The sequence below is a fragment of the Palaemon carinicauda genome, chromosome 26 (genome assembly GCF_036898095.1).
Source record: "Palaemon carinicauda isolate YSFRI2023 chromosome 26, ASM3689809v2, whole genome shotgun sequence".
NCBI classification, from domain to species: domain Eukaryota; kingdom Metazoa; phylum Arthropoda; class Malacostraca; order Decapoda; family Palaemonidae; genus Palaemon; species Palaemon carinicauda.
This window is the reverse complement of record NC_090750.1, coordinates 77,309,211-77,335,718: the sequence shown is the minus strand read 5'-3', so window position 1 is coordinate 77,335,718 and position 26,508 is coordinate 77,309,211. Positions and strand designations below refer to the sequence as shown.

The 26,508-nt window shown below is 43.0% G+C and overlaps 1 protein-coding gene across 1 annotated transcript in view; it reads left to right on the top strand.

Annotated features, from left to right (window-relative positions):
- LOC137619606 (cyclin-dependent kinase 12-like) overlaps positions 1-26,508 on the top strand; it is a 51,832-nt gene that overhangs the window by 23,557 nt on the left and 1,767 nt on the right. The window contains 7 exon segments of the mRNA XM_068349786.1: positions 957-1,123; positions 1,857-2,053; positions 2,348-2,549; positions 15,700-15,971; positions 17,945-18,144; positions 18,147-18,469; positions 22,977-23,130. Coding sequence (XP_068205887.1) covers positions 957-1,123; positions 1,857-2,053; positions 2,348-2,549; positions 15,700-15,971; positions 17,945-18,144; positions 18,147-18,469; positions 22,977-23,130 — 1,515 coding nt within the window.

Below are 26,508 nucleotides of genomic sequence, written 5' to 3'. Positions count from 1 at the left end.
TGCTTCAGGGTACACTCAGGCATACTATTCTATCTAATTTCTCTTCCTCTTGTTTTGTTAAAGTTTATATAGGAGATATTTATTTCAATGATGTTACTTTTCTTAAAATATTTTATTTTTCACTTTTTCCTTTCCGCACTGGGCTATTTTCCCTGTTGGAGCCCCTGGGCTTATAGCATCCTGCTTTTCTTACTAGGGTTTTAGCTTAACAAGTGATAATAATAGTAATGATAATAATGTGTGCCTTCAGGTTGTCTTGAGTTTTCTACACCTACCATGCATCTTTTTGTTGTAGGATTCATTAGTGGTTGTTGAGACCTGTAGGGTAGGAGTTGAATTTATTATTAAGTCACAGGAGTTGTACCTGCTAAAACTTTACATGGCTCATGCTATGTTTTGAGTAAGTCAGTCATCCAGAATTTAGCCTTTAAATATAAGCTTTAATCAGTTTAGGATACTGAAAAGTAACCTGAGGAATTTAGTTGGGAGTGGTCTTGTTTTTCTTATCCTTTGTGCTTTCAGTCCAAATTGAAAATGATTATTTTTGCCCCTTTTGCATGACTTACCAAATGCAACCTTTTTTTCTTTTTTTCAAAGTTTGGTGTTACTCTGGCAACCACAAAAGATATATGCACCATATGATATATGAACAGAATTTCATAGGTGTTGGAATTTGCAAATGTATGAAATATAGATTTTTTCAAGCAAATTTTACCACTTGTACCATTTCATTTGCAGTAGGCAAGCACCCTGCATGCTATAGGTCAATTTTTTTTAGTTGAATTTTGAATAATTGCAAATTTTATGCTCATTATTTGATTTCTTGGTTTTTAGGTTATGGTCTTAATTTTGTATTTCTTGTTAATGTAAAATACTTGAAAAATAAAGTACCCGCGTATGTAAAATAAGTTACCAATACTCTACATAAGAGTTTCTTAGTGATATGTCTTTTTCAGATGATGAGATGGTTGCTTTGAAGAAAGTTCGTTTAGAGAACGAGAAAGAAGGCTTCCCGATAACTGCAGTTCGAGAAATAAAAATTCTAAAACAATTAAATCATAAGAATATTGTCAATCTAAAAGAAATTGTGACAGATAAACAGGATGCTGTGGATTTCAGACATGTAAGTATACAGTAGGGCACTGATTGATCACCTTTCCCACCGCTAACCCTAAATTAACCCTTTTACCCCCGGGCTATTTGGAAATTTCCAACCCTTAACCCCCAAGGGGTTATTTTTATCCCATCACATTTTGCTGTATATTTTTTTTTAAATTGCTCTAACAGGCTTAATTTTTGTCATAGAGAGGTCATGTTGGTCTCATTCTCTTGGAAAATGCCTGAATTTTTTCAAAAAATTATCAAAAATATGAAAAAAAAAATTTTTTATAGCATTTTTTTGCAAGGACGTACCGGTACGTCCAAGGGGGTAAAGGGATGGCTTTTGTGAAACGTACCAGTACGTCCTTTGGGGGTAAAAGGGTTAAGAGGTTGGCTGCACAATGCGCCCTCTCTAATGCTTTCTATCAAAGGCATCCTCTTCCACCAAACCTCTTCTTTCCATATCATCCTTCACCTTATCTCGCCATCAAATTATCCGCCTCCCTCTTGATCTTCTCCCTCAAATAGGTTCCTCCCAAGCCCTCCAGGAGTCACTCCCTCCCCACCAGCCATCCTTAACAAGTGCCCACACCATCTCAGTCTCGACACATTTATCACCTTTGTAATCTTTATTACGCCTGCCATTCTTCTTGATATTGGTGCATAAATACTGTGTACTTGTTGGTATATTGGAGAGTGAGTAGAATATGGTGTATAATTTTGGAAACTTTATTGATATCAATCTCTCTTTCCAGGACAAAGGATCGTTCTACCTAGTTTTTGAATACATGGACCATGATCTCATGGGGCTGTTGGAGTCTGGCATGGTGGAGTTCTCCGGGCAGCACAATGCTTCCATTATGAAACAACTCCTTAATGGCCTTAGTTATTGTCATAAGAAGAATTTTCTACACCGTGATATTAAATGCAGCAATATTTTAATGAACAATAAGTAAGTACATTTACAGATTCTTTTGGGAAGAAGTTATATTGTGGGGGTTATTTAAAAAACGTGTGGTTAATTATATTTTATTGAATTTTACTCGACTTTTAATTATAATTCTAGGAATTGTATTTTCATCTTATTTTTATGGATTGATTGAATATTTTGCAGGTTTGGTGAATGGATTTTTGGTTTATTATGAAAGATAGCCTTATTAGAGAAAGTAAGTATAAAAGTGATATAAGATTTAAATGGACAACAAATGAGATGGAATTAAGAGTAACCTCATATTTTGTGTTTCAGGGGTCAGATTAAACTTGGAGATTTTGGTTTAGCAAGGTTATTTAGCTCAAACAAGGAACGTCCATATACAAATAAAGTCATTACCTTGTGGTACCGTCCTCCTGAGCTATTATTAGGGGAAGAGCGGTATGGACCAGCTATAGACGTCTGGTCTTGTGGCTGTATCCTTGGGGAGCTTTTCCAGAAGAGACCACTTTTTCAGGTGAGTTTGGTCATGGATGATGATGAGTAAATTTGTCAGAATATTTTATTTTTATCAGGGACCGTTATTATTGATTGAAATCTTGTTTTTTCCAACACGGAGTACTTACCTCGAACTACTTTCTTAGAAGTATCTGGGGTCTCCTCACAACCGACCAGAATTTTGTGTAGTTTCCCCTATTTCCGTTTTCTATTGTGGGTACCTCTGTAGCGAATGAATACGCGCCATGAGGCGACCCGGGTCAGTGCGCGTGCTAGGCCAGGTCTCGGTCATCATTAAGTTTCTGGTCACGTCGTGATTAACATCTCGCCGCGCCCTCTTCACCCAGTGCGACCCTTTGTGTCTCCATGCGGTCCCCACGTGTTCAATCCTAACCTTATCCACCTCTTTCCTCTGTGTCCCTGTGTCAATTGGTGCTTTAGTGTTCATTATGAAGCATCCTCGTTGTTGGCCCAGGCCTATGGCTGGTAAATCTTGTGGTGCTTTTCTCTCTAAGCTGGAGGTGGACCCTCACACCTTGTGTTCTTCGTGTAGGGGCAGTGTTTGTTCCCCTACAGCAACGTGTCCGGAGTGCGAGTCTTGGACCGAAATCCTGTGGGTTCTCTATGGAACCAAGAAAAAGAAGGCATCCAAGAGATTGCGTAAGAAGGCTAGCATCTCCTCGCCTTTAGCGTCGCCCAATGCCTCGTCGGAGAGGGGTTCCCTACCACCTTCCCCTACCCAGAGTAGGGGACGAGGTAAGTCCGTTGCGGGGAAGCGGCCCATTGCCTTTCCCCAAGAGTGATATTCCTCAGGGGGGGGAGGGATGTTGTGTCGGTTCAGGTATGTGGGGGGGGGGGGGGGGCGCCTGAGGGAGGGGCAGGAGTGTGTTCGGGAGACGAGGTCCTGGTGCCTACAGGGCCCATCTCTGCCGAAGATCCGATGTGGGGGAAGTCTGCTATGGCCCCTTCCCCGCATCGTGGGTATGTGTTTCAGGTGCTTCAGCGACCGGGGGAGACGCGGAAAAAGAAGCAGGATCTTCGGATTCCGTCGCCTGGACAGCACCCAGGACGCCCTTCAGGTCACCCATGAGACTAGAGGAAGAGTTCGACACCTGGTTCGCTCCCAAGAAAGTGCCTCAGTCTCCCCCGGCGCCGTTATCAACGTTCCCGTCCGTCTTTTTGCAGCCCTCTTCGCCAGTGGAACGACACGAAGATCCCCTAGCAGCATTGGATGTATCAGTCGACTTTGCAGGTTCGTCTTCCTCCCCGTCATCGTTCTCCTCCTTTTCGTCGGATTCGTTCTCCTCGGAAGATGAAGGCCCGAGGGACTCGAGGAGGAACGGTCGCGCCAATCCAGGAAACGGGCTAGGACCTCCAAGAAGTACAAGAGGAGTCGTTCGTCAAAGGATAAATGGATGCGAGTCACGATCCCCGGAGTGAACTTCTCAAGGCAACCTCTGCTCCGAGCGCCTCCGGTTGGCTCTTTAGAGCCACTTCTTCACCCTCGCAACTCAGCCCCTCCGGTAGGCTCGACCATCGTCAGAAGTCGACCCACCAGGTGACTTTCAACAAGCATAAGTCCGCGAAGGCACCGGCTCCATCCGCCCAGCAGAAAGAGCCGCTCCTTCGGCCTGGCAGCATAGGCCCAGCCTCCGGTCCCTCGACGGCTTTCCCCAAACAACAGGGCCAGCCAGTTGGTCCGGGGAATTCCGCAGCTCCGCGGACCTTCGCGGAAGGGAGTAAACCCATGACGGCTTCTCCCGTCCCAGCGGATCCGCCCGCTCTGCGGGTCGCCGCACCAATGGCTTGACATGAGAAGGTTCTACCTTCTCACGCGGCTCCATCCGTTATCGACGAGGCTCCCCATGCGGATGACCAGGTAACGGAAGGCCCGATAGAAGGAGGAGAGTGCTCTTCAGACGACGTCTCCTCCTACCGGAAAGTCTTGGCCCTCATCAGACGCCACCATAAGCTGGATGAACCTAAGCCCTCGGCAGAGCAGGCCTGGCTCTCCGGGCTGAGCAAATTGGTGGACAACCTGGTTCAGCAGAAGCCGTCCCTAGCCCTACCTCTGGCGCCAAGCGGACGCCCCCAGGAGCCAGGGTGCCTCCAAACTTCTACCGGGACTTAGAACGCAGAAACGCTTTTACGTCCCGGAGTGTCGTCGAGGAGGTCCCCGTACGGTCGAGCCAGCTATCGAAATCTTGAATCAAGGAGCGGCAGAAGACAGGGCATCTTCCGCGCTAGTGTGCTTCTCACCAGCAGAAAATTCCATGATGGAGGATATGGCCCTGGACCTGGTCAACGTTTCTTCTTGGTTGAACTGGTGGGCCTGCACCCTGGTGGGGTTCCAGTCCTCTCATGACCTCTCTGTTCCTGAAAACCAATCCTTATTACAAGAGTTGATCAGTTCGGGTGGAAAAGCTTTGAAATTTCTCTCCTTTCAATCCCTCTCTCAAGCAGCCAATTGGGTCTTGCGGAAACGGGATACAGTTCTGAGCAAGTTGGTACGGAGGTTACCCGAGCGGGAGGCGAGGTCGCTGAGGAACTCGCCGGTGTGGGGCGAGTCCGTGTTCCCCCAGAAGACGGTCGAGGAGGTGATGGAGAGGGTCAGGAAACTCAAAGAAGCAGGAGAGCCCAGATCCCCGCCTGTAAGACGTCCAGCTCACAGGAGACCCTTTTCAGACGCCCCTCACCCGTCCCATTCTTTGCCAGTCCAACCGAGGAGAGTCCCCGTCGGTGTCTTGGCACCAAGCCCCGCAGCCCTCCCGTAGGGGAGGTTCAACCCCGCAAGCAACCTTTAGGCCCTATTATTCCAACTCCAGGAGAGGGCGCTCCAGCCGCGCCTCTAGGAGGAGATAGGCAGAGAGGCCCCCTACTCATGCCGAAGCCTCAGGTAGGGGGATGTCTCAAACAGTCTTGGCAAGCTTGTCAGGACTACGGAGCAGATACGTGGACCGTAGCAGTACTGAAGGACGGGTACAGGTTGCCCTTCCTAGCGGAACCGCCCCCTCAAATTCCGGACCAACAGGCAGAGTGGTTGGCGCCCAAGGACCCCTTGAGAAGAGCAGCATTACAGGAGGAAGTGTCGGCCATGCTCGCCAAAGGGGCGTTGGAACCAGTCAAGAACCCCAACCCAGGGTTCTACAGCAGACTCTTCCTGGTGAAGAAAGCGACAGATGGTTGGAGGCCGGTCATAGTCCTTTCAGCCCTCAACAAGTTTGTGTGCAAGACCAACTTCAAAATGGACACCATGAAGTCGGTGATGGCAGCCTTGAGGGAAGGGGACTTCATGATGTCCTTAGACCTCAAGGACGCCTACTTTCAGATCCCTGTCCACCCCTCCAGCAGGAAGTTCCTAAGAGTGAAGTGGGGTACCCAAGCGTTGCAATTCAGAACTCTCTGCTTCGGGCTGTCGACAGCTCCTCAGGTCTTCACGAGAGTCTTCACAACAGTCTCAGCCCACAACAGTCTCAGCCTGGGCACACGAGCAGGGCATCCGCCTGATTCGTTACCTAGACGACTGGTTGTTACTTTCAGCCTCGGAGGGAGTACTGAGGGAGCAAGGCGCAAAGCTTCTACGGTTCTGCAGGGACTTTGGTGTCACCATCAACCTGGAAAAGTCGCAGCTGACACCCTCCACCAGGATGACCTACCTGGGGATGGTTCTAGACACCCGGTTGGTGAGGGCCTTCCCCTCCTCATAGAGGTTGGACAATCTGGATCGGATACTTCGACCCTTCCTAACGGACCAGCCGAGGAGAGTCAAAGACTGGCAGAGGTTGGTGGGCCACCTCGTGTTGTTGGAGAAGTTAGTCCCCCGGGGGAGACTCAAACTGAGAGGAGTTCAATGAAACCTGAAGGAGCTCTGGACCCGGGGAGTCCCCGCACAAAATAGTTCCGGTGTCCCCAGAGACAAAGAAGTCCTGAAGTGGTGGCATGACAGGGCGGACACCCTCAAAGGAATGCCCTTCGCAATCGACCCTCCGGAGATGCTGTTTTTCACGGACGCATCAAAGGAGGGATGGGGAGCCCACCTCCTCGACGAGTCGGCGAAAGGGAAGTGGTCCCTCGAGGAGAAGATCCGTCACATAAACGTGCTAGAGCTGATGGCCGTGCAAAGGGCATGCCAAGAATTCGTCCATCTACTCCGGGGAAACACCTTGGCTCTGATGTGCGACAACGCCACGGTGGTGGCCTACATGAAAAAGCAAGGAGGACTGAAGTCGAAGGAGCTGTGCAGTCTCATGACGCAGTTCCTGGAATGGGCTTCAAAGGAACAGGTCGAGGTCACAGCCAGGTTCATTCCAGGAAAGAGGAACGTTCTAGCCGACGGCCTCAGCAGGATGGGTCAAATAGTAGGGTCGGAGTGGTCCTTACACCCGGAAGTGGCCCGGACGGTCATCCTGATGTGGGGGGTCGCCGGTGATGGACCTCTTCGCCACGAGACTCTACGCACAGCTCCCCGTGTTCTGTTCTCCTGTGCCAGATCCAACAGCAGCGTTCGAGGACGCCTTTCAACATCCTTGGGACAACCTCGACGTGTATGCCTTCCCGCCCTTCGGGATGCTCAGACAACTCCTCAACAGAGTGAGGCGGGCAAACAACCTGTGGGTGACTTTGGTAGCGCCCTGGTGGCCGGAGAGACAATGGTTCGCTGACCTAAAGGAACTGGCGAGCCTCCCGCCTTGACCCCTTCCAGACAGGTCAGACCTCCTCCGTCAACCTCACTTCCAAAAGTTTCACGAAAACCCTCGGTCCCTCCGCTTACACGCGTGGAGGTTATCGAGCGGCTCCTGAAGAAGGAAGGATACTCGTCGAAGATTGCAGCAAGGATGTCGGGGTACCTAAGACGGTCCTCGGTCGTGGTATACCAAGCGAAGTGAACCACCTTTACTAAATGGTGCTTCCTCGCAGAATATCAGGCCGTTGAAGGCCTCCATTCATGAGATAGCCGACTTCCTAGTCTATCTGAGAGACGACGTGGGTATGTCTATTCCGGCCATCAAGGGTGTCCGAGCGGTTTTGGGCCAAGTCTTCCTCCTAAAAGGCATTGATCTGGGAGCTTCCAGACAAATCTCGATGCTCATCAGGAGCTTAGAACAATCGTGTTCCCCCCAGGCCTCTAGAGTGCCCCAGTGGGATGTGGCTAGAGTTCCGAAGATCCTGTCGGAGCCGCCCTTCGAACCTCTCAAGGATATTCTAGACAAGAGCTCACCCTCAAGACTGTCTTCCTTTTAGCCCTAGCGGTAGCATAGAGAGTAAGCGAGCTCCATGGGTTGTCATACGAGGTCTCGCACACGAAAGGTTGGCGAGAAGCAAGTTTCAGTTTCTTACCCAATTTTGTAGCCAAAACTCAGAACCCAGCTTACTGGGACCCTAGGTTCGAGGGGTTTTCAGTGCCAGTGATCCCGCGTTCGGACAACCCGAGGGACTTGTTACTGTGTCCAGTCAGAGCAGTGCGAAAGTACCTGGAAAGAACGTCCAAGCTTCGACCTGGGATCAAGAGTATGTTCGTCTCTTCGGGGCTAGTGAAGAAGGCAGTCTCCAAGAATACGGTCTCTTTCTGGTTATGGCAAGTAATTATGAGAGCTTATAGCAGCTCGGGAGTCTCCCTTCCGGGAAAGCCGAGACCCCATGATATTAGGGGCCTGAGTACTTCGTTGGCCTTCGAGAGGAACATGGCGGTGGGCCAGATCCTGAAGGCGGGCACTTGGTCCAGGCAGTCCACCTTTACGGCTCACTACCTAAAGGACTGTTCTAGGAAGTCTTTGGACGGTTTCTCTCTTGGGGCCCGTCATTTCTGCGCTCCAGAAGATTTAAGATAGTAGCCCCGGGGAAGCCGTGGGCGGTAAGTCCAAGAGACACAGGTTCCTTCCTTACCTTCCCCCTTATCACCACTTCCCCTCCATTCCCCTTGATCCCTTCTCCTGCCATGGGGAACACCTTCAGTTGAATGCATCCATCTCCGAAGACTCTTACAGAGGTGAGTTACTTAGACAGTAAGATAGTTTTTTGCGTAGTTTTCCCTAGTTCTCATTTTTATTTTGGGGTCAGAAGAACCTAGCCTTCTATCTAGGTTCGTTCCCTTTCCCAGCTGGTCTCTCGGTCCGAAAGGCCATTCCCACCTCCTAAAGTATAAGTCTCCTAAGAAAGTAGTTCGAATTAAGTACTCCGTGTTGGAACAAATCACAAATTTTAAGTAATTTGTATTTTTCCTAATAGTACTTACCTCGAACTACTTTGGGGCTATGGCCCACCCATCCTGCCCCGAGTGCCTTACAGGACTTTTGATTCCTTATCTATCATAAACTTACTGATGACCGAGACCTGGCCTAGCACGCGCACTGACCCGGGTCGCCTCATGGCGCGTATTCATCCGCTACAGAGGTACCTACTATAGAAAACGGAGATAGGGGAAACTACACAAAATTCTGGTCGGTTGGGAGGAGATCCCAGATACTCCTAAGAAAGTAGTTTGAGGTAAGTACTGTTAGGAAGAATACAAATTACTTGAAATTTGTGATGTCTTCATGATTTAGTAAACTGAAATTAAATATGTTGTTATTACTGATTCCTACCAGAATACAAACACTTTTCCCTTAATTGATAGTGTTTTCAGCTTGTCTGGAACACAGCTGTTAGAATTTAAAACAAGGTGTCACTAGTTACTGGCAGGTGGCAGGGAAGGCCTGCCCCCCTTCCTGCACACTGAGTAGCCACTTTGTTTTCAGGTGCTGCAGAGTATCGACGTACTCCAACTGGGTCTTGATATTTTTTTTTTTCTTCATGGTTTTGTGGGAGGAGCAACACTACCAAAACCCACCCCTTGGGAAGGAGTTTTGGTACAGTGTTCAAGAGTTAATGTTCTTTCTACCAGTACTTGATCTCGCAAAGACAAGCTCTACTCGTCAGGACAATGGCAGCCACCCTCTTCCCTCTCCTGCCTCAGGACGTTCCGGAGATGCTTCGGTGACATCAGTGATTGAAATTTTCTGCCTCATCTACACTACTCATTGATTTAGATCATCCCACACTCAGAGTCCGGTGCATGTTCGAGTTACTACTATCTTTCATCTTTGTTTTCCTCAAAGTGTTGGAACAGGTGACTTCTCAGATATGTTCTCACCATTAGGGTAGCTTAGTATGGCTGTTTTGTTGTACTGTTGAGTAATGGAATCCCTTACACTGTAGCAATCAGTAGGATCCTAGTTCCTGGGCTTTTCGTATACACCCTCCCCTATCAATCGAACCAGAAGTTTCCACGCTGGGGATAGGGACCCTGATGAAGATGCTGGTATGAAGACACGATGTCCCAGCAGCTGAGTCTGGTGCCACAGAACCTGATAGCTTCCATGGGCAGCTCTCAGGCTACATTGTCGTTTGATCAGTGGGCAATTGTAGTCATGCGCTTCACTACAACCCAAGTTTGTCAAAACCAAAGTACAAGATATTACATGGACTTGATCCAAATCAAACACCAATAACAAAGCCTTTTGACCCACCATTCAGATGCCCCGTTAGTCATTTAAAACCCAGAGAAAATTATTATGATTGCCTCCCACTTCACCAGACAAGGGTGTCAGGAGCACTTATGTTCCTTACAGAATGTGTTATGCAAGCAGGTCTCCTCTTCCAGTTATCAGCTACCGCTAAGGGCCCAGGTCTTTCAAGAATAACTATTCAGAGATTCCCATTGCACCTTTAGCAGGTGCTGAGAAAGATTCTGACAACCTATAGGTCCATACATTCTCTTCCTCCAGGTTCTTTCTTCCTTGGAAATGCTTGGACAGCTCTACTTCTGTTCACCCATTTCCTGGCCTTTCAAATAGAGATTTGGGAAGGAAAGGCAGAAAGTATCACAGAATTCAGTGACTTCCTGCAGCTCCTGCCAGTTGGTATTACCGGTCAGGATGGAGATCGACACAGACATCATTCCAGCCTTGCTTGCCGATTTCAACTGGAAGGAATGGAGATGATAGGAGGGCTGCCGAGAAGGTTTACAAACTTCTACAATGTACTCTTATGATTGCATTTGTAAATAGGGAACTGCAGATCGATCGTTAGACTACCTGCTTGGTTCCTCAGATGCCTTTCAGGACAGGCATGGATAGCATAGTATGGGCAATCGTAAAAATTATGACCTCTCAATCCCTGTAGTTCTTGAGGGCACGTATCCTGGATCTATTCACTGTCTTATTATTATTATTATTATTATTATTGTTATTATTATTATTATTATTATTATTATTATTATTATTATTACTTGCTAAACTACAACCCTAGTTGGCAAAGCAGGATGGTATAAGCCCAGGGGCCCCAACAGGGAAATAGCCCAGTGAGGAAAGGAAACCAGGAAAAATAAAATATTTTAAGAAAGTCACATTAAAATTATTAAAACTTTAATAAAACAAGAGGAAAAGAGATTAGATAGCATAGTGTGCCCGAGTGTACCCTCAAGCAAGAGAACTCTAACCCAAGACAGTGGAAGACCATGGTGCAGAGGTGATGCCACTTCCCAAGATTAGAGAACAAGGGTTTGATTTTAGAGTGTCCTCCTAGAAGAGCTGCTTACCATAGCTAGAGTCTCTTTTCTACCCTTGCCAAGAGGAAAGTAGCCACTGAACAATTAAAGTATAGTAGTTAACCCCTTGGGTGAAGAAGAATTGTTTGGTAATCTCTGTGTTGTCAGGTGTATAAAGACAGAGGAGAATCTGTAAAGAATATGGCAGACTATTCGGTGTATGTGTAGGCAAAAGGAAAGTGATCCGTAACCAGAGAAAGATCCAATGTAGTACTGTCTGGCCAGTTAAAGGACCCCGTAACTCTTTAGTGGTAATATCTCAACGGGTGGCTGGTGCCCTGGCCAACCTACTACCTATAGGAGGTTTTCTTTGAAAAAGGGAGTTACCAATTCAAAGCCTGGTGATTTGAACTGTGTACCACTCCCCTGGTGTTCATGCTAGGCTTTTTTGAGCACTTTCAATTGTCGCTCGTCCTCTGATGGGTCTCGTCAATTACCCTATTCTACTCTCCTAAGATGGAATCCCTTTAGCTTCATGACAGACTTCTTTCTCTTGTCTCGATCTGTGAAGTAAGGTATATCAAAGAAAGTTCTTTAGGGCTCCCAGATAGAGGGTGGTTATCTGGGAATACCTTATGATAGTAATGTTCCTACGCTGCCTTCTGGATTGACAAAGAAGCCTTGTCATACTACAGTTGGTGATGAGAATGCTACATCTGAGAAAATGGCTTTAGTCACAACAGTTCTGAAAAATTCACTGGACTACCAGGAATTGAGCTCATATAGACATATTTCGAATCTATCCTTTGTTTTAAAAGTGCTTGAATATGTAATTCTTGAACAACTAGTCATTCACTTGGAAGTAATAGAAGCTTTGCCTGACAACCAATCTACTTACCGAAAACTATTCTCTACGGAGACAGCCATCTGCTCTGTTGTAAATGATATGCTGGATATACATACATATACCAAGGCACTTCCCCCAATCTTGGGAGGTAGCTGACATCAAACAAATGAAACAAAAAAGGGGACGTCTCCTCTCTATGTTCCTCCCAGCCTGACAAGGGACTCAACCGAGTTCGGTTGGTACTGCTAGGGTGGCAGCCAAACTCGGTTGAGTTCGGCTGGAAATGATGGATAAAAATAAATTTGCTATTTTAATACTGCTCGATGTCAGTGCTGCTTTTGATACAGTTGTGCATGAACTACTACTGAATGATCTACGGTTCATCGGCGTCGAAGATTAAGCCTTTGAATACCTAAAAGACTACTTAGTTGGTAGAAATTACTGTGTACAAATTGAAAACTCTTATTCATCATATGAACCCTTAATCAGAGGGGTACCCCAGGGGAGTGCACTTGGCCAAATCTTATTTTGCATCTATACTATTGGTCTATCGAGTTACTATAAAGGCTTGGCGTAAAGTTCAAACTATTTGCGGATGACACACTATTTTACTTCTCCATAAATTATATAGATGACACTACTAAAACTCTAAACCGAATTCTTGATAGTGTTAGAGAAGGGAAGACATTTAAACAACTAAAATTAAATGAGAACAAAACTGAATTCATGGTGGTGGGTAAGAGAAACAGTGTGAAAAACTTGGGTGATATTCAAATGAACATAAATAATGACACTGTGCCGATATTTAGTAAAGTTCGAGATCTCAGTGTATTTCTTGACTGTAACCTGTCTCTAAATGCCCAAATAAATAATGTAATAAAAACTGCTGGTTATCATCTAAGAAATATTCCGTTTATAAAAAAGTACGTGGACAAAAAATCTGTAAAGAAACTTGTGATAAACTCTTGTTATTACCAGCAACTTAAGAAATTACAAAACATAATAAACAGAGAAGCAAGACTGATAAAATCTGTCCCACCCAGAGAAAGGATCACCCTTATACTAATTGATTTACACTGGCTGCCGATTAAAGCGAGAATTTAATTTAGAAGAAATATGTACAATAACCCACCAAGTTATCAGAACCAGTCGTCCAAAGTACTTATGAGAATTGCTACATATTGCACAGCTAACAAATCGTGTCGACACGAGAATAGTTACAGATGGCTTCAAACGGGTGGAACCTAGATATACTGTATGTTTACTTTAGGCTACAGAGCCTTTAAATATGAGGCCCCGAGACTATATAATATGCACTCATGAAACATTCGAATGATTGAAGACGTTAAGGCTTTCAAGAGGAAACTGAATACTTTCTTATTTAAACAGCCTTACAACAGTGACGATTTAACAGTAAATGAACAATACGTGATCTGAAATGATAAATACTATGAACGAACAAGGTAAAACGACAGCGGATGTCCTGTAGAGAGTGGGGTTCTGCTGTGTGAGACTGGAAAAGCAGCCATCAAAGTAAAGTAAGTAAAGTATATTTGTACAGCTGCCTCTTAGGCAATCTCTTATAGTTCCCTAAAATTTACTGGTGTTCCCCTTCACTTTGGGTCAGTAGACAACAGAAATATGGAGCACTATATACTAGCGGTTGGATGATAAGCTTTGTCTTGATGAATCCTCTCCCCTGAGAATCTATTTCCTACAGCGTATGTTATTGACGGAAGATATGCACCTGCTTTTCAACCTAATAGTAATGCTTGCAGCACCTCAGATTTGCAAGCTTTTCAGAGTTTGATAGAGCTCTTGGTAATAATGATAGTCAACAATTTTCCATTCTCTTCTAAAGTTACAAAGGGGCCGTGTTCACAAACCCTCCTCAAGCAGGTGTAATTTAGTTATGAGAGATGTGATGCACCTGCACAAGGTTCCTTTAGGCAAGAGCACTGTTTGAGCAAATACACTAATACTACATAGTCCAGGTGAAGGGGTTTTAAGTCATCCCTACTTTCTTGCATGGCGGAAAGGCTACATTCTCGCCATCACTCGACGTGCTTGCCATGGAGTAGGACACAAAACTTCTGAGATTCTCCAAGTCTCAAACTGTCGGTAAGGTTTGAAGATGCCTTTCTTCTCTAGGAATCCTAGACGCTTACACCTTTCTGCCCCTCTTCATAGTTTCTTCAATTCCTCAATGTTCAGTTGAAGACATTTATTTTTAGAGGGTCCCTGACTTCTTTTAAGCAACCACACAGAATGGTAGCCAGATTAACTGTTTTTCTCTTCTTCAGGAGGCTCCTCAATCCAAGTGTTCAACTTAGATTTTGACCTCTATTATTAAGAATTAAGAAGACTCCTGATGAGTGGCAATATTAGGGGGTCGTCTAATCTCTTTGAGAGCTCAACCCTCCCTGAGAATTTTCACAAGTACTCAGGTCTCTTAAACAGACCTGCTCAAACTTTATTTAGTCCTGATGAAGTGAGTAGGAAAACACCATACGTTTTACCTTGTCATTAGTAATTGGCCACGACTTTAATCCTTCATTCTCTCCTCCTTAGAAAGGTGACTAGCGGGAACAAAAATGAGTTGGCTTCCTGTTCTGGGGTGGGGGATACTTACAAACCTTCCTTCAGTACGGAAGGTGTGAGAGATCATTAAACTCTTTCATTCTGGCTTTATGGAGCAATTGGACAAGCTCCCACAAAGGAATGGATAAGAGAGCCACCTCAGGCATGGTTACACGAAGCCAGAATATCAGATCAACCCTAGCCATCCGGAAGAACCTATCGGTGCAACTACTAAAGGCCGGAGTCTGGAAATACCAAGTGATCTTAACAGTCCACTGTCTTTGGGAGGATACCCACAAGACTTTATGTATGTTTTCATTAGGCACTTTTCTGTCCCCTGCCTTGCTTGATCGTATGTTGATGTAGGTGAGCTTCCATACGCATCAGCTCTTCTATACAAGTCAAATACAGAAACAACACCCATATTCCCTTACTAAGGGGAGGATGTATAGAATGTGGTCTATACATTTTGATATCTGATCCCTGTGAGGATGTAGTTTCTTCCTTGACTATCTGTTCTCGAGTGGAAACCAAGCCTTATCCATTAGAATCTATTCTCAAGTGTTGGGAGGTCGTATGAGTCAACACCCCTACACCCCTATCTATGTCAGAAGGTTTGTATTTCTTTAGGACTAAATCACCCTTTTGAAGTAATTTGTATTTGTTCTAAAATTCAAGCACGAGTTCTTTAAGTCTCACTTCCCGCCTCAACCATCTCACAAGCCCTTGGTGATGATTGAAATTAGTGGCTACTTGATGAGGATGTATGTGTGTGTGTGGGGGGGGGGATGTCATCGTCACCTCCTGCAAGTAACTAAATAGCTACCAACACTCAGAGATTTTAACAGATAAGTTCCAGCCAAGATGGAATCCATACTCCAGGGATTGTATAGTTAGAAAAAATACAATTTACTTTAAAAGCTGTGTTTTGTTCCTACACAAATACAATGTGTTTTTAATGGATTTTCATGTTTGTAATAATATAGTAATATATTGTAACATTATATCACTTAACTTTTCATATTATTGCGCCAATATTACCTGAACTTTTCTCTATTTGGAGCTAAATAACTTTCATGACTTGAGTATTCCCCTACTGATGAAATATCCTCTTCCCCCGATTTTTTCAAATCTGTTGATAGATTATTATCTTGATGGTATCTAAGAATTATGGTTATTCTTTGAACATTTATATTATATTGTATTTTTATCTAATAGGCCAGTACTGAAGCAATGCAGTTGGATGTTATTTCCCGGGTTTGTGGAACTCCAACTACCGCAGACTGGCCTGATATTGTGAAGTTACCGGGTTGGGGTGCAATGAAGCCTAAGAAAACCTATCGTAGAAGAATATTAGAGGATTTCAAGGACAAGATGCCTCAACCTGCTTTAGATCTTCTAGACCAGATGTTAAAGTTGGATCCCTCTAAACGTATTACTGCAGAAAGTGCACTTAACAGCACGTGGCTAAAAAGTGTTGACCCCGAACTGTAAGTAATCATTATTGTTTGTATAGTTTCCTGCTGAGGTTTTTTTATATTGGAATGAGGTAGTGAATAAGTATATCTAAATCTTTTTAGGAAGCTTTTTTAAAATTTAAGGTACCAAGTTAGTTGGTAATTTTATGTATAACTTGAGTGAGCACTTGGTAGAGTTCATAACTTCGCCAACGCCACATCACAAGATGGGCAAATGAATTATGCACATATTGGCACTAGTTTCATGTAAATTGGATAAATTTTGACCATGATATAGCAAATAGATGGATTTTGATCTTTCATGACCTTGACCTTTGACCTATGCACTCCCAAAATCTAATTGAATTGTCCTTGGATTATGGCCAATCATTCCACCAAGTTTCAAGAGATTCGTTAAAATACTTTTTGTGTTATGCGAATCACAAACAGACAAACAAGGGTAATGATTATCACTATTATGTTGTATATCACAAGATATGCAATTAAATTATGCACAGTTTAGCACTACTTTCATGCAAATTAGATGAAAAATGGCCACGATATGGCAAAAAGAGATTTTGTACCTTTTGTGACCTTGGCCTTGACTTTTGACCCAATGACTCCCCAAAGTCTAATAAAATTGTCCTTGGATCAGGGTCAGTCATCCCACCAAAATTTCATGAGATTCGATCTAGTAGTTTTTAGTTATGCTAATCATAAACCCAGACAAATCTATCAAAACTTTCGCAACGAATTTGGCGAAGGTAACTAAGCTTTAACATAGGCTATATGAAGGGGATTTAATTGATAAGGTAATGGATACCAATTTTTTTTTTATCGTTAAATTTGGTTGTCATTAATTTGACAGCTAAAGTTTTCATATTACTTCGAAGAAGGCATTCTTTTTGTAGATTGAAAGCTGTTTTATTTTTCTATCAAATTTTGTTTTGAAATGCAGCTTTTATAAGTAAAAACAACATTTAATGTTTGATGTACATACAAGTATAGTCATTCATCTGAATAGATGCCTTATAAGATGAATGTACACTATACTCAATTTTTTAAATGAGCCGAATTTGCACCGACTCGCAGCGGTGCCCTTTTAGCTCGGAAATGTTTCCTGCTAGCTGAATGGTTGGAGAAGATAGTTCTAACCAATCCACTAGAAGGAAATTTTTCTGAGCTAAAAGGGCACTCTAGCGAGTCGGCACAAAAGCGCCTCATTCAAAAGAATTGAGTATAGTTAGTGAAGACTCGTCTAAATACAGTAATTGCAAATGAATTCTGATTGTAAGAGAAACAAATTTAGACTATACAAACATTTCACAAGTTATATAGTTTATAAACCTTTAGAAAATCTGGTGCTAAACCTTTACATCACTACCTGAGTGTGATTTTTTTTAGATTAGTCTATTTAGCAGTAGTAGCTTTAATAAGTATTAGTGAAATGAACTCGTACAGAATGATTCCTTTACTCACAATTGCAGTGTCAGTTATAGTACTGTCTAGGTTGTTGCTTAGAAGACAAGATGGGAAATAAATTTGTTATATTTATTAACATTGTAAGGATATCTACATAACTTTGATTCAAGTCTTACAAGGATAAAGACAGTTGTTAAGTACTCCATTTTAATTCATACGGAGTACTCTCATTCCTTTATCATGGTAGTAATGACATTATATATCTGTTAACTCACCCTAAATCTGTAATTGCTTTTTTTTTTAATGTTGAGTAAAGAGAAGAGTCATTGGTTGTATAGTGTATGTATTTGTTAGGGATTGGCTCTTGTGCATTCCTATATTAATCAAGATTTTTTTTAGAAATCATTCAAATGTAAAGGGGAAGATTGGGAACAAAATTTTCTTCATAAATTTTTAGCTGTTCAAGTCCAAGAATTTTATCAAAGACTACTTTTTTCAGATTTAAGATGCTCAGGTTTTATTTTAAGGATTATTTGAATTCTTTAATGAAAATAGGGTTTATAACTGTCTATTGATTTTGACAGTATGGAGCCACCACCCTTACCAAAATACCAGGATTGTCACGAGTTGTGGAGCAAGAGAAGACGCCGCCAGCTCAAGGAGCAGCTAGATGCTGCAATGGGTTTATTGGGTCCTGCACCGGCACCTCCAGTTCCACCTGGTAAGCCAGTTGGTCCAATGTCAGCCCAACTTGGCTATGTAGGTCCCCATAAAGAATCGAGACCGGGTATAGAGGTGGAATGGACGATGGCAGATGTATGGATAGCAACAATGGTGAAAGTTACCTTTCAAATAACCTACCTACTTCGCGGAGTAACTCTCCGGGACCACCTGCATTGCATTACCAAAGCCAGGGTTCGCACACCCCGCCTGGAGCAGGTGCTGGTGACAGCCTTACCCCGCCTCAAGCATCTCATAGATTTAATAATCCAATGGTCACACACGATGAATCACATCCTCTTTACCGGGCAGTTTGCCACCTAGCTCATCTCATCAACACTCGGCAAACGGTGGTGTTTGGTCAAATCACTGCATTAATGAGTGAACAGGTACAGTATATTAAAGTGGTTTTTGTTCAATTTATTTTGTTGTTTTAACTTAAAATAACCTAAGCTTTTTGTGAAGCTGATAGTATTTGTTTCTACATGTATAAACATTCTTGTCCCTCAATATGGATATGATTCAGTGTAGCTGGAACTCTACTGTTGAAAATTATAGCGAGTTGTTGGAAATTTTTGGTTGGTGGCAGAAAGGCCCACCCCAGCACACTTGAGTAGCCACTTTGATTTCTGCCACTTAGTACAAATGTACTTGCACTCAACAAAGCTGGGCTGTAATTAATTTTTTTTCTTTTCAGGTGTTTTTATGTTAATCTGATGTAGGCTCCACTTGTAGGCTTTCGGTTTTGACCTGGTAAAGCTGGTTACAATTGTAGCCGATTTATGTCACAGCAGGAAGTGGACCATCATTCTTTGTGACCTTTTGGCGGGAGCATGATTTCACAGTCATTTCTGAGTGACGTGTGCAGGGCTTTGCCACCTGTGCAATAGTTGGAGTATGGCTGGAGGAGGAAGAAGGAGGCTTAAGAGGGGTTCTTTGACTTTCGTGTATTCAACAAAATTAAAAAAGTCCTCCAGCTCTCTCCTTTTGCCCTCCAGTGATCAAACTTAGCACTTCCTTTGGCTTAAAACTGAAAAAGGTAGGTGACCCTCCATGCCCTCAGTGAGGTATGGGAGCAGCGCACTATCACCTACCCCTACTAAAGGTGAGGTGCTCTGCCCTTCCTCTGGTAGTGACCTTAGCATTTCTGACATTGACTCCTCCTCCTCCTCCAGAAACGAGGTATTTTGCACTTTGGGCCTGCCTTAGACATTGAAGGTTTCCTGTTATTAATGCCTTTTCTACTGCTTCTTCTAGGTCTTCAGCTGTTGCTCCACCACGTGCAAGTCCTCAACTAATTCTTCCAGGTTTTTGGCTGTGACTCCACCACCTAAGTAACTGTGTTGTTGTTATCTGCTACATGTCCCCTGCAGATGAAAAAGAGCAGCCAGCTGCCTAAATCTTACAGACTTTACAGCCCTCTTCATGTACATTTGATGGAGGTGGGGATCAATCCCTACAAGCTGGCATCTCTACTGCTGAAGATATGCGTAAGACTTCCGTCTTTGGGTAGTGAGACACTTATAACGACCTAGTGTAAAGTACAAGAGACTTCATCTCGACAGATGCCATCGACATCAAACTCGACTTTTTGTCAGGTGACAACTGAGACTGCCACGTGCATGATTATCACCACACACAATTGTCGTCCCATGTCCAAGTACATGTTCATCTTTATGCGTACAAGTTCTTTCACTCATTCCACTAGAGAGCTCTTTACGTGTCCGTTAGTCATCACGTGCACGATAAAGACAACCCTCTAGAGGAAGCTCCACAGCCGAGAGCTCATCACACTCTAGATCCCCCTGTTAGGTCTATACTTGTACAATCTCCATTACACACATAATCAGCTATGAATACAAAATCACCACATCATTGGATTTTACCTGAGGAATCTAGGACGTCATGCTCTGGTCTCCATGTGAAGTCCCTGCATTACAGGCCTTCACATTCCAACCCTTCATGTGATCGATTCATGCCGAATCATTCAAGAGAGAGGGCCCCGCTCTTCAAAATAAATTGCTTCCCCTTAGAAAAGTACAAGACTTGAGCTATCACACAGATCCTGAAGAGATTCCTTAAAAGATTGAGAGGCTAGGGCCACAAGATGTCATTCCCCTTCCACTTCCCTTCATTGAAACCCTTAGATGGTAAGTCTCTGGCTCCATCAAGAGTCAGAGCTTCTTCAACCCCATCCAGTCCTCACAGAAAAATAGACTGCCCCTTCCTTTAGCTAACAGACTAGGAGAGGTAGGAGTAGAAAAGGAATTGGGGGACACTGGAGACTGCAGCCCTTTTTAGGCTGCCACGGGGGTGGGGAGAATGCCTTTCAAGTCATGGGAAAGTGTGGCAGTTGCATGGAGCCGAAGAATGGATGGTAAAAGTTCTGATTTTATTACCGTCTACCTTTCACTAGCTCTCTTCACCCACTCCTTAACTGATGTCATCATAACCACCGAATTTGTACAAAACCCTCTCTCTTTTGTCCAGGGGTGGGTAAATGCTAGAAAAAGAGACCTACTGTAAAATGTACAGGACATCTCCAGGGCTTTACTGTTAGATGTTCCTAGAGAAAAAGTCGAAAGGGAACTAGAGACTGGTCTTTGATCTCTTCCCCCTTAAACAAATTTCTGATGTAGACACCTTTCAAGATGACACTGAGCTCTGTGTGAGCTGCCAATGAGGAGAAATGATTTTCTTCTGTGAGTAGATCTGAAGATGCATACTTTCAGATATCAATCCATCAGTCCCGTAGTAAATACCTCCGTTTCATCCTTAACAAGATCTTCCAGTTGAAGGTCCTGTGCTTTGAGGCCCCCCCCCCCCAAGTGCTTGCTCATCTGTTCACTTTGTTTCAGCTCAGTCTCATGCCAACTGTATCTGTCAACTTCGATATCTGGACTATTGGCTTATCTTGTCTTTCTCACTGAAGCAACTGCTTCAGCACCAAGACACACTCCTGGCTTTTCCCCCATGATCTGGGTATCGGTAAGTCAGGGGAATCATGTCTCTCACCCAAGCAGAGGATGAAGTATCTAGGGATGCTGCTTGATACAACTACAAGAAAGATCTTTCAGTCAAGCTACTACATCAATATACTTGGAAATGTAGTGTGACCTTTCCTCTCCCAGAAAAACTACCCGTACAAAAGTGGTACCAGCTTGTATGAAATCTCGTAGTTGGAGAGGTTTGTTTCTTTTTATTATTATTATTACTTGCTAAGCTACAACCCTAGTTGGAAAAGCAGGATGCTATAAGCCCAGGGGCTCCAACAGGGAAAATAGCCCAGTGAGGAAAGGAAAGAAGGGAAAATAAAATATTCTAAGAACAGTAACATTAAAATTAATATTTCATATATATACTATAAAAAAATTAACAAAACAAGATGAAGAGAAATAAGATAAAATAGTGTGCCCGAGTGTCCCATGTTACAGAGGCTATGGCACTACCCAAGACTAGAGAACAATGGTTTGATTTTGGAGTGTCCTTCTCCTAGAAGAGCTGCTTACCATAGCTAAAGAGTCTTCTACCCTTACCAAGAGGAAATTGGCCACTGAAAAATTACAGTACAGTAGTTAACCCCTTGGGTGAAGAAGAATTGTTTGGTAATCTCAGTGTTGTCAGGTGTATGAGGACAGAGGATAATATGTAAAAAATAGGCCAGACTATTCGGTGCATGTGTAGGCAAAAGGAAAATGAACCATAACCAGAGAGATGAATCCAATGTAGTACTGTCTGGCCAGTCAAAGGACCCCATAACATACTAGCGGTAGTATCTCAACGGGTGGCTGGTGCCTTGGACAACCTACTACTGCCGACTTCATCTTGGATATCCCTCCAGTAATGTCTGAAGAGTCGCTGGTCAGCTGCCAACAATCCTCCTCACCATCTAGTTCTGGTGGAATAAGAGGCACCAAGTTATCTAGTTTGGAGGCTAAATGACAAGAACTTTGTCAAGGCCATTCCCTTGAGTGTCCTCAGGAAATGCTCTTACTTGATTCAATTGTTGTTAGAATAATTTAGGATCTATACTTAGTGCAATATTGAAAGGTGGTTCCTTTACCACAGCCTTTGAAAGCTCGTTATTTCATTAAACTAATTTTCTCCTTGTATGGTCATATAAGGAATTGCAATATAATAACTTTGGTTTTATTGAATATTGAAGTAGAGAAGCATTTTGGTTTACTAATACAAATCTGTAAAATTTAAATACTGTGTAGATGCAAAGGTCCACCATGAATAGATAAAAAAAAAGTCTTGACATTGTTGAACCGCAGAACATTTCTAAAATGTCATCTTATAGAAGTATCAAATTTGAGTAATTGAACCTGGCAACACATTATACCAAATCCCATCTTGTGGAACCTTTAGAACTTGAAAGAATGTGTCTATCATGTCTTAATGTCATTTGTTTGACCCACTAATATTTTATGAATAGCCAACATAACCCTATCCCTGTATGCAGAGAATGAAGATAGAACAGTAACGACCAAATATTTTTCTTTCTAATGCATTCTTCAACCAAGAAATATATCCAAGAGCAAATTTTAGGTTTTGGAAACATCACATGATGAAATTGTCATTAAAAAATTTAGTAATTCATAAATTAGAATTGTGAAAAATTGCAATTTGATCGATAAAATATAAAACTTGGCTCTGCATGAAAAACAAACAAACAACCCTAAGAGTAAAGAAATTTAACTTTATGAACTACTTGTACTACTCAGTGGTATACAGTATTTTATTTTTGTATGCATACAGCATTAGGATTTATAATTGTGGCAATTGTATAATTATTAGAATTGCAGCTACTCACCCTTTGGTTTGTTTATTGAATGATAACTTTTTAGAGAAGAAATTACACAAGGCCAAGCCTAATTAAATTTCTTTTTCCAGATGGATCTTGGCATTCGTCGATTATTAGAAAGACTAAATGCTGCGGTACTTTTAGCAGCAACAGCAAGAGAAAGACGGTTACGTGGGGAATCTGCATCTGTAGATGTAAAAGAAGTGTCCATAGAGCCTAGTGAACCAATTATAACCCCATCAGGTATGTGAATCATTTTTGCTTACCGATAATTGTGCTTAGAAGCTTTCCCCTATAATTCTTTACATTCGAATGGTACTGTGTAGTAAAATCTTTAGGTGGACCTTGTCTGTGATTAGTTTTTTAATTGTCTACATTTCTTGTCTTGAGTCATTTTCGTTTATTGGACAGCAAGGTAGAAGAAAGAAAGTGGGAAGGAACAGTTTATTTTAGAAGGATAAAAAGTGAGTGTAACTAGGGCTCGAATGATTGATGCAAAGACTTTTAAGTAACCTTCATGCTTAATCATGATTCATATAGTTTGTTTATTTCTGTGAACCTTCCCTGATGTTCATAATGCTTCTTCTCAAGAATCTGAATTATAGTCACCTATAAAATTGTAAAATTTTCCCTTTTTCTTCCCTTAAATAAATACATACATATATACCTATATCAAGGCACTTCCCCCAATTTTGGGGGGTAGCCGACATCAAACAAATGAAACCAAAAAAGGGACGTCTCCTCTCTTATGTTCCTCCCAGCCTGGCAAGGGACTCGACCGAGTTCGGCTGGTACTGCTAGGGTGGCACAGCCCACCCTCACACATTATCCACCACAGATGAAGCTTCATAATGCTGAATCCCCTACTGCTGCTACCTCCGCGGTCATCCAAGGCACCGGAGGAAGCAGCAGGGCCTACCGGATCTGCGTCACAATCGCTCTCCATTCATTCCTATTTCTAGCTCGCTCTTTTGCCTCTCTCACATCTATCCTCCTATCAACCAGATCTTCCTTCACTCCATCCATCCACCCAAACCTTGGCCTTCCTCTTATACTTCTCCATCAACTCTTGCATTCATCACCTTCTTTAGCAGACAGCCATTTTCCATTCTCTCAACATGGCCAAACCACCTCAACACATTCATATCCACTCTAGCTGCTAACTCATTTCTTACACCCGTTCTCACTCTCACTACTTCGTTCCTAACCCTATCTACTCGAGATACACCAGCCATACTCCTTAGACACTTCATCTCAAACACATTCAATTTCTGTCTCTCCATCGCTTTCATTCCCCACATCTCCGATCCATACATCACAGTTGGTACAATCACTTTCTCATACAGAACTCTCTTTACATTCATGCCCAACCCTCTATTTTTTACTACTCCCTTAACTGCCCCCAACACTTCATTCACTCTCTGACGTACATCTGCTTCCACTCCACCATTTGCTGCAACAACAGACCCCAAGTACTTGAACTGATCCACCTCCTCAAGTAACTCTCCATTCAACATGACATTCAACCTCGCACCACCTTCCCTTCTTGTACATCTCATAACCTTACTCTTACCCACATTAACTCTCAACTTCCTTCTCTCACACACACTTCCAAATTCTGTCACTAATCGGCCAAGCTTCTCTTCTGTGTCTGCAACCAGTACAGTATCATCTGCAAAAAACAACTGATTTACCTCCCATTCATGGTCATTCTCGTCTACCAGTTTCAATCCTCATCAAAGCACTAGAGCATTCACCTCTCTCACCACTCCAACATATTAGTTAAACCACGGTGACATCACACATCCCTGTCTCAGTCCCACTCTCACCGGAAACCAATCGCTCACTTCATTTCCTATCCTAACACATGCTTTACTACCTCCGTAGAAACTTTTCACTGCTTGCAACAACCTTCCACCAACTCCATATAACCTCATCACATTCCACATTGCTTCCCCATCAACTCTATCATACGCTTTCTCCAGATCCATAAACTCAACATACCCATCCTTACCTTTTGCTAAATATTTCTCACATATCCGTATATCTGTAAAAACCTGATTTGTACAACCACTACCTCTTCTAAAACCACCCTGTACTTCTAAGATTGCATTCTCAGTACTCTACCATACACTTTTCCCACCACACTCGACAAACTAATACCCCTTGAATTACAACACTCATGCACATCTCCCTTACCCTTATGTAGTGGTACAATACATGCACAAACCCAATCTACTGGTACCATTGACAACACAAAACACATATTAAACAATCTCACCAACCATTCAAGTACAGTCACACCCCCTTCCTTCAACATCTCGGCTCTCTCACCATCTATACCAGATGCTTTTCCTACTCTCGTTTCATCTAGTGCTCTCCTCACTTCCTCTCTTAATCTCTCTCTCATTCTCATCTGTCACCGGCACCTCAACACCTGCAACAGCAATTATATCTTCCTCTATTATCCTCAAAATTTAGTAAACTTTCAAAATATTCCGCCCACCTTTTCCTTGCCTCCTCTCCTTTTAACAACCTTCCATTTCCATCTTTCACTGTCTCTTCAATTCTTGAACCAGCCTTCCTTACTCTCTTCACTTCTTTCCAAAACTTCTGCTTATTCTCTTCATATGAATGACCCAATCCCTTACCCCACCTCAGGTCAGCTGCCCTCTTTGCCTCACTTACCTTGCGCTTTACTTCCACATTTTTCTCTATATCTTTCATACTTCTCTACAATATTACTCTGCAGCCATTCTTCAAAAGCCCTCTTTTTCTCTTCCACTTTTACCTTCACTCCTTCATTCCACCATTCACTGCCCTTCCTCATGCGGCCTCTAACAAACTTCTTGCCACACACATCACTTGCAATCCCAACAAAATTTTCTTTTACTAACTTCCACTCCTCCGCTAAATTACCAGTTTCTCTTACTTTCACTTCGTCATATGCCATTTTCAACCTTTCTTGATGTTTACTATTTACCCTCGGCTTTATTAGCTCTTCAACCATCAGTAGCTCCCTTTTACATCCACCTTCTCTATTCCCCCACTCTTTTGCTACAACTCCCACCAAGAAATGACCAGACATACCGTTAGCCATACCCCTAAACACTTGCACGTCTTTCAATCTTCCAAACATTCTTTTAGTTATCAACACACAATCCATTTGCCAATCTTACCCATGTATACTTGTTTTTATCTTTCTTTATGAAAAAGCTAGAACTTATCACCATCTCTTTCTCAATGCATATATCTACCAGTCTCTCACCACTCTCATTTTCACCTGGTATGCCATACTTCCCTATTTTATTTAAGATATTTGGAATCGGTTGGAAGTGGATCGAAAGTAACATTTAGAGACCCTCTGCATTCCATTATTTGTTGGATGTGAACAAAATTTTGAAACTATCATAATTAGAAATAATTACCTCAGTTCATATATGAAGTAACCTATTAAATGAATAAACAGGAAACATTAAAATTCACAAACAACTGTACAATAAATAATTCTGTATACAGTACTAGACAAAAATTAAAATTTCCAAACAACCCTGTACAGTAAATAATTCTGTGTACTAGACAGACGAAAAGTCCTTAGGTTTATAAAAACCAAAAAGCTTA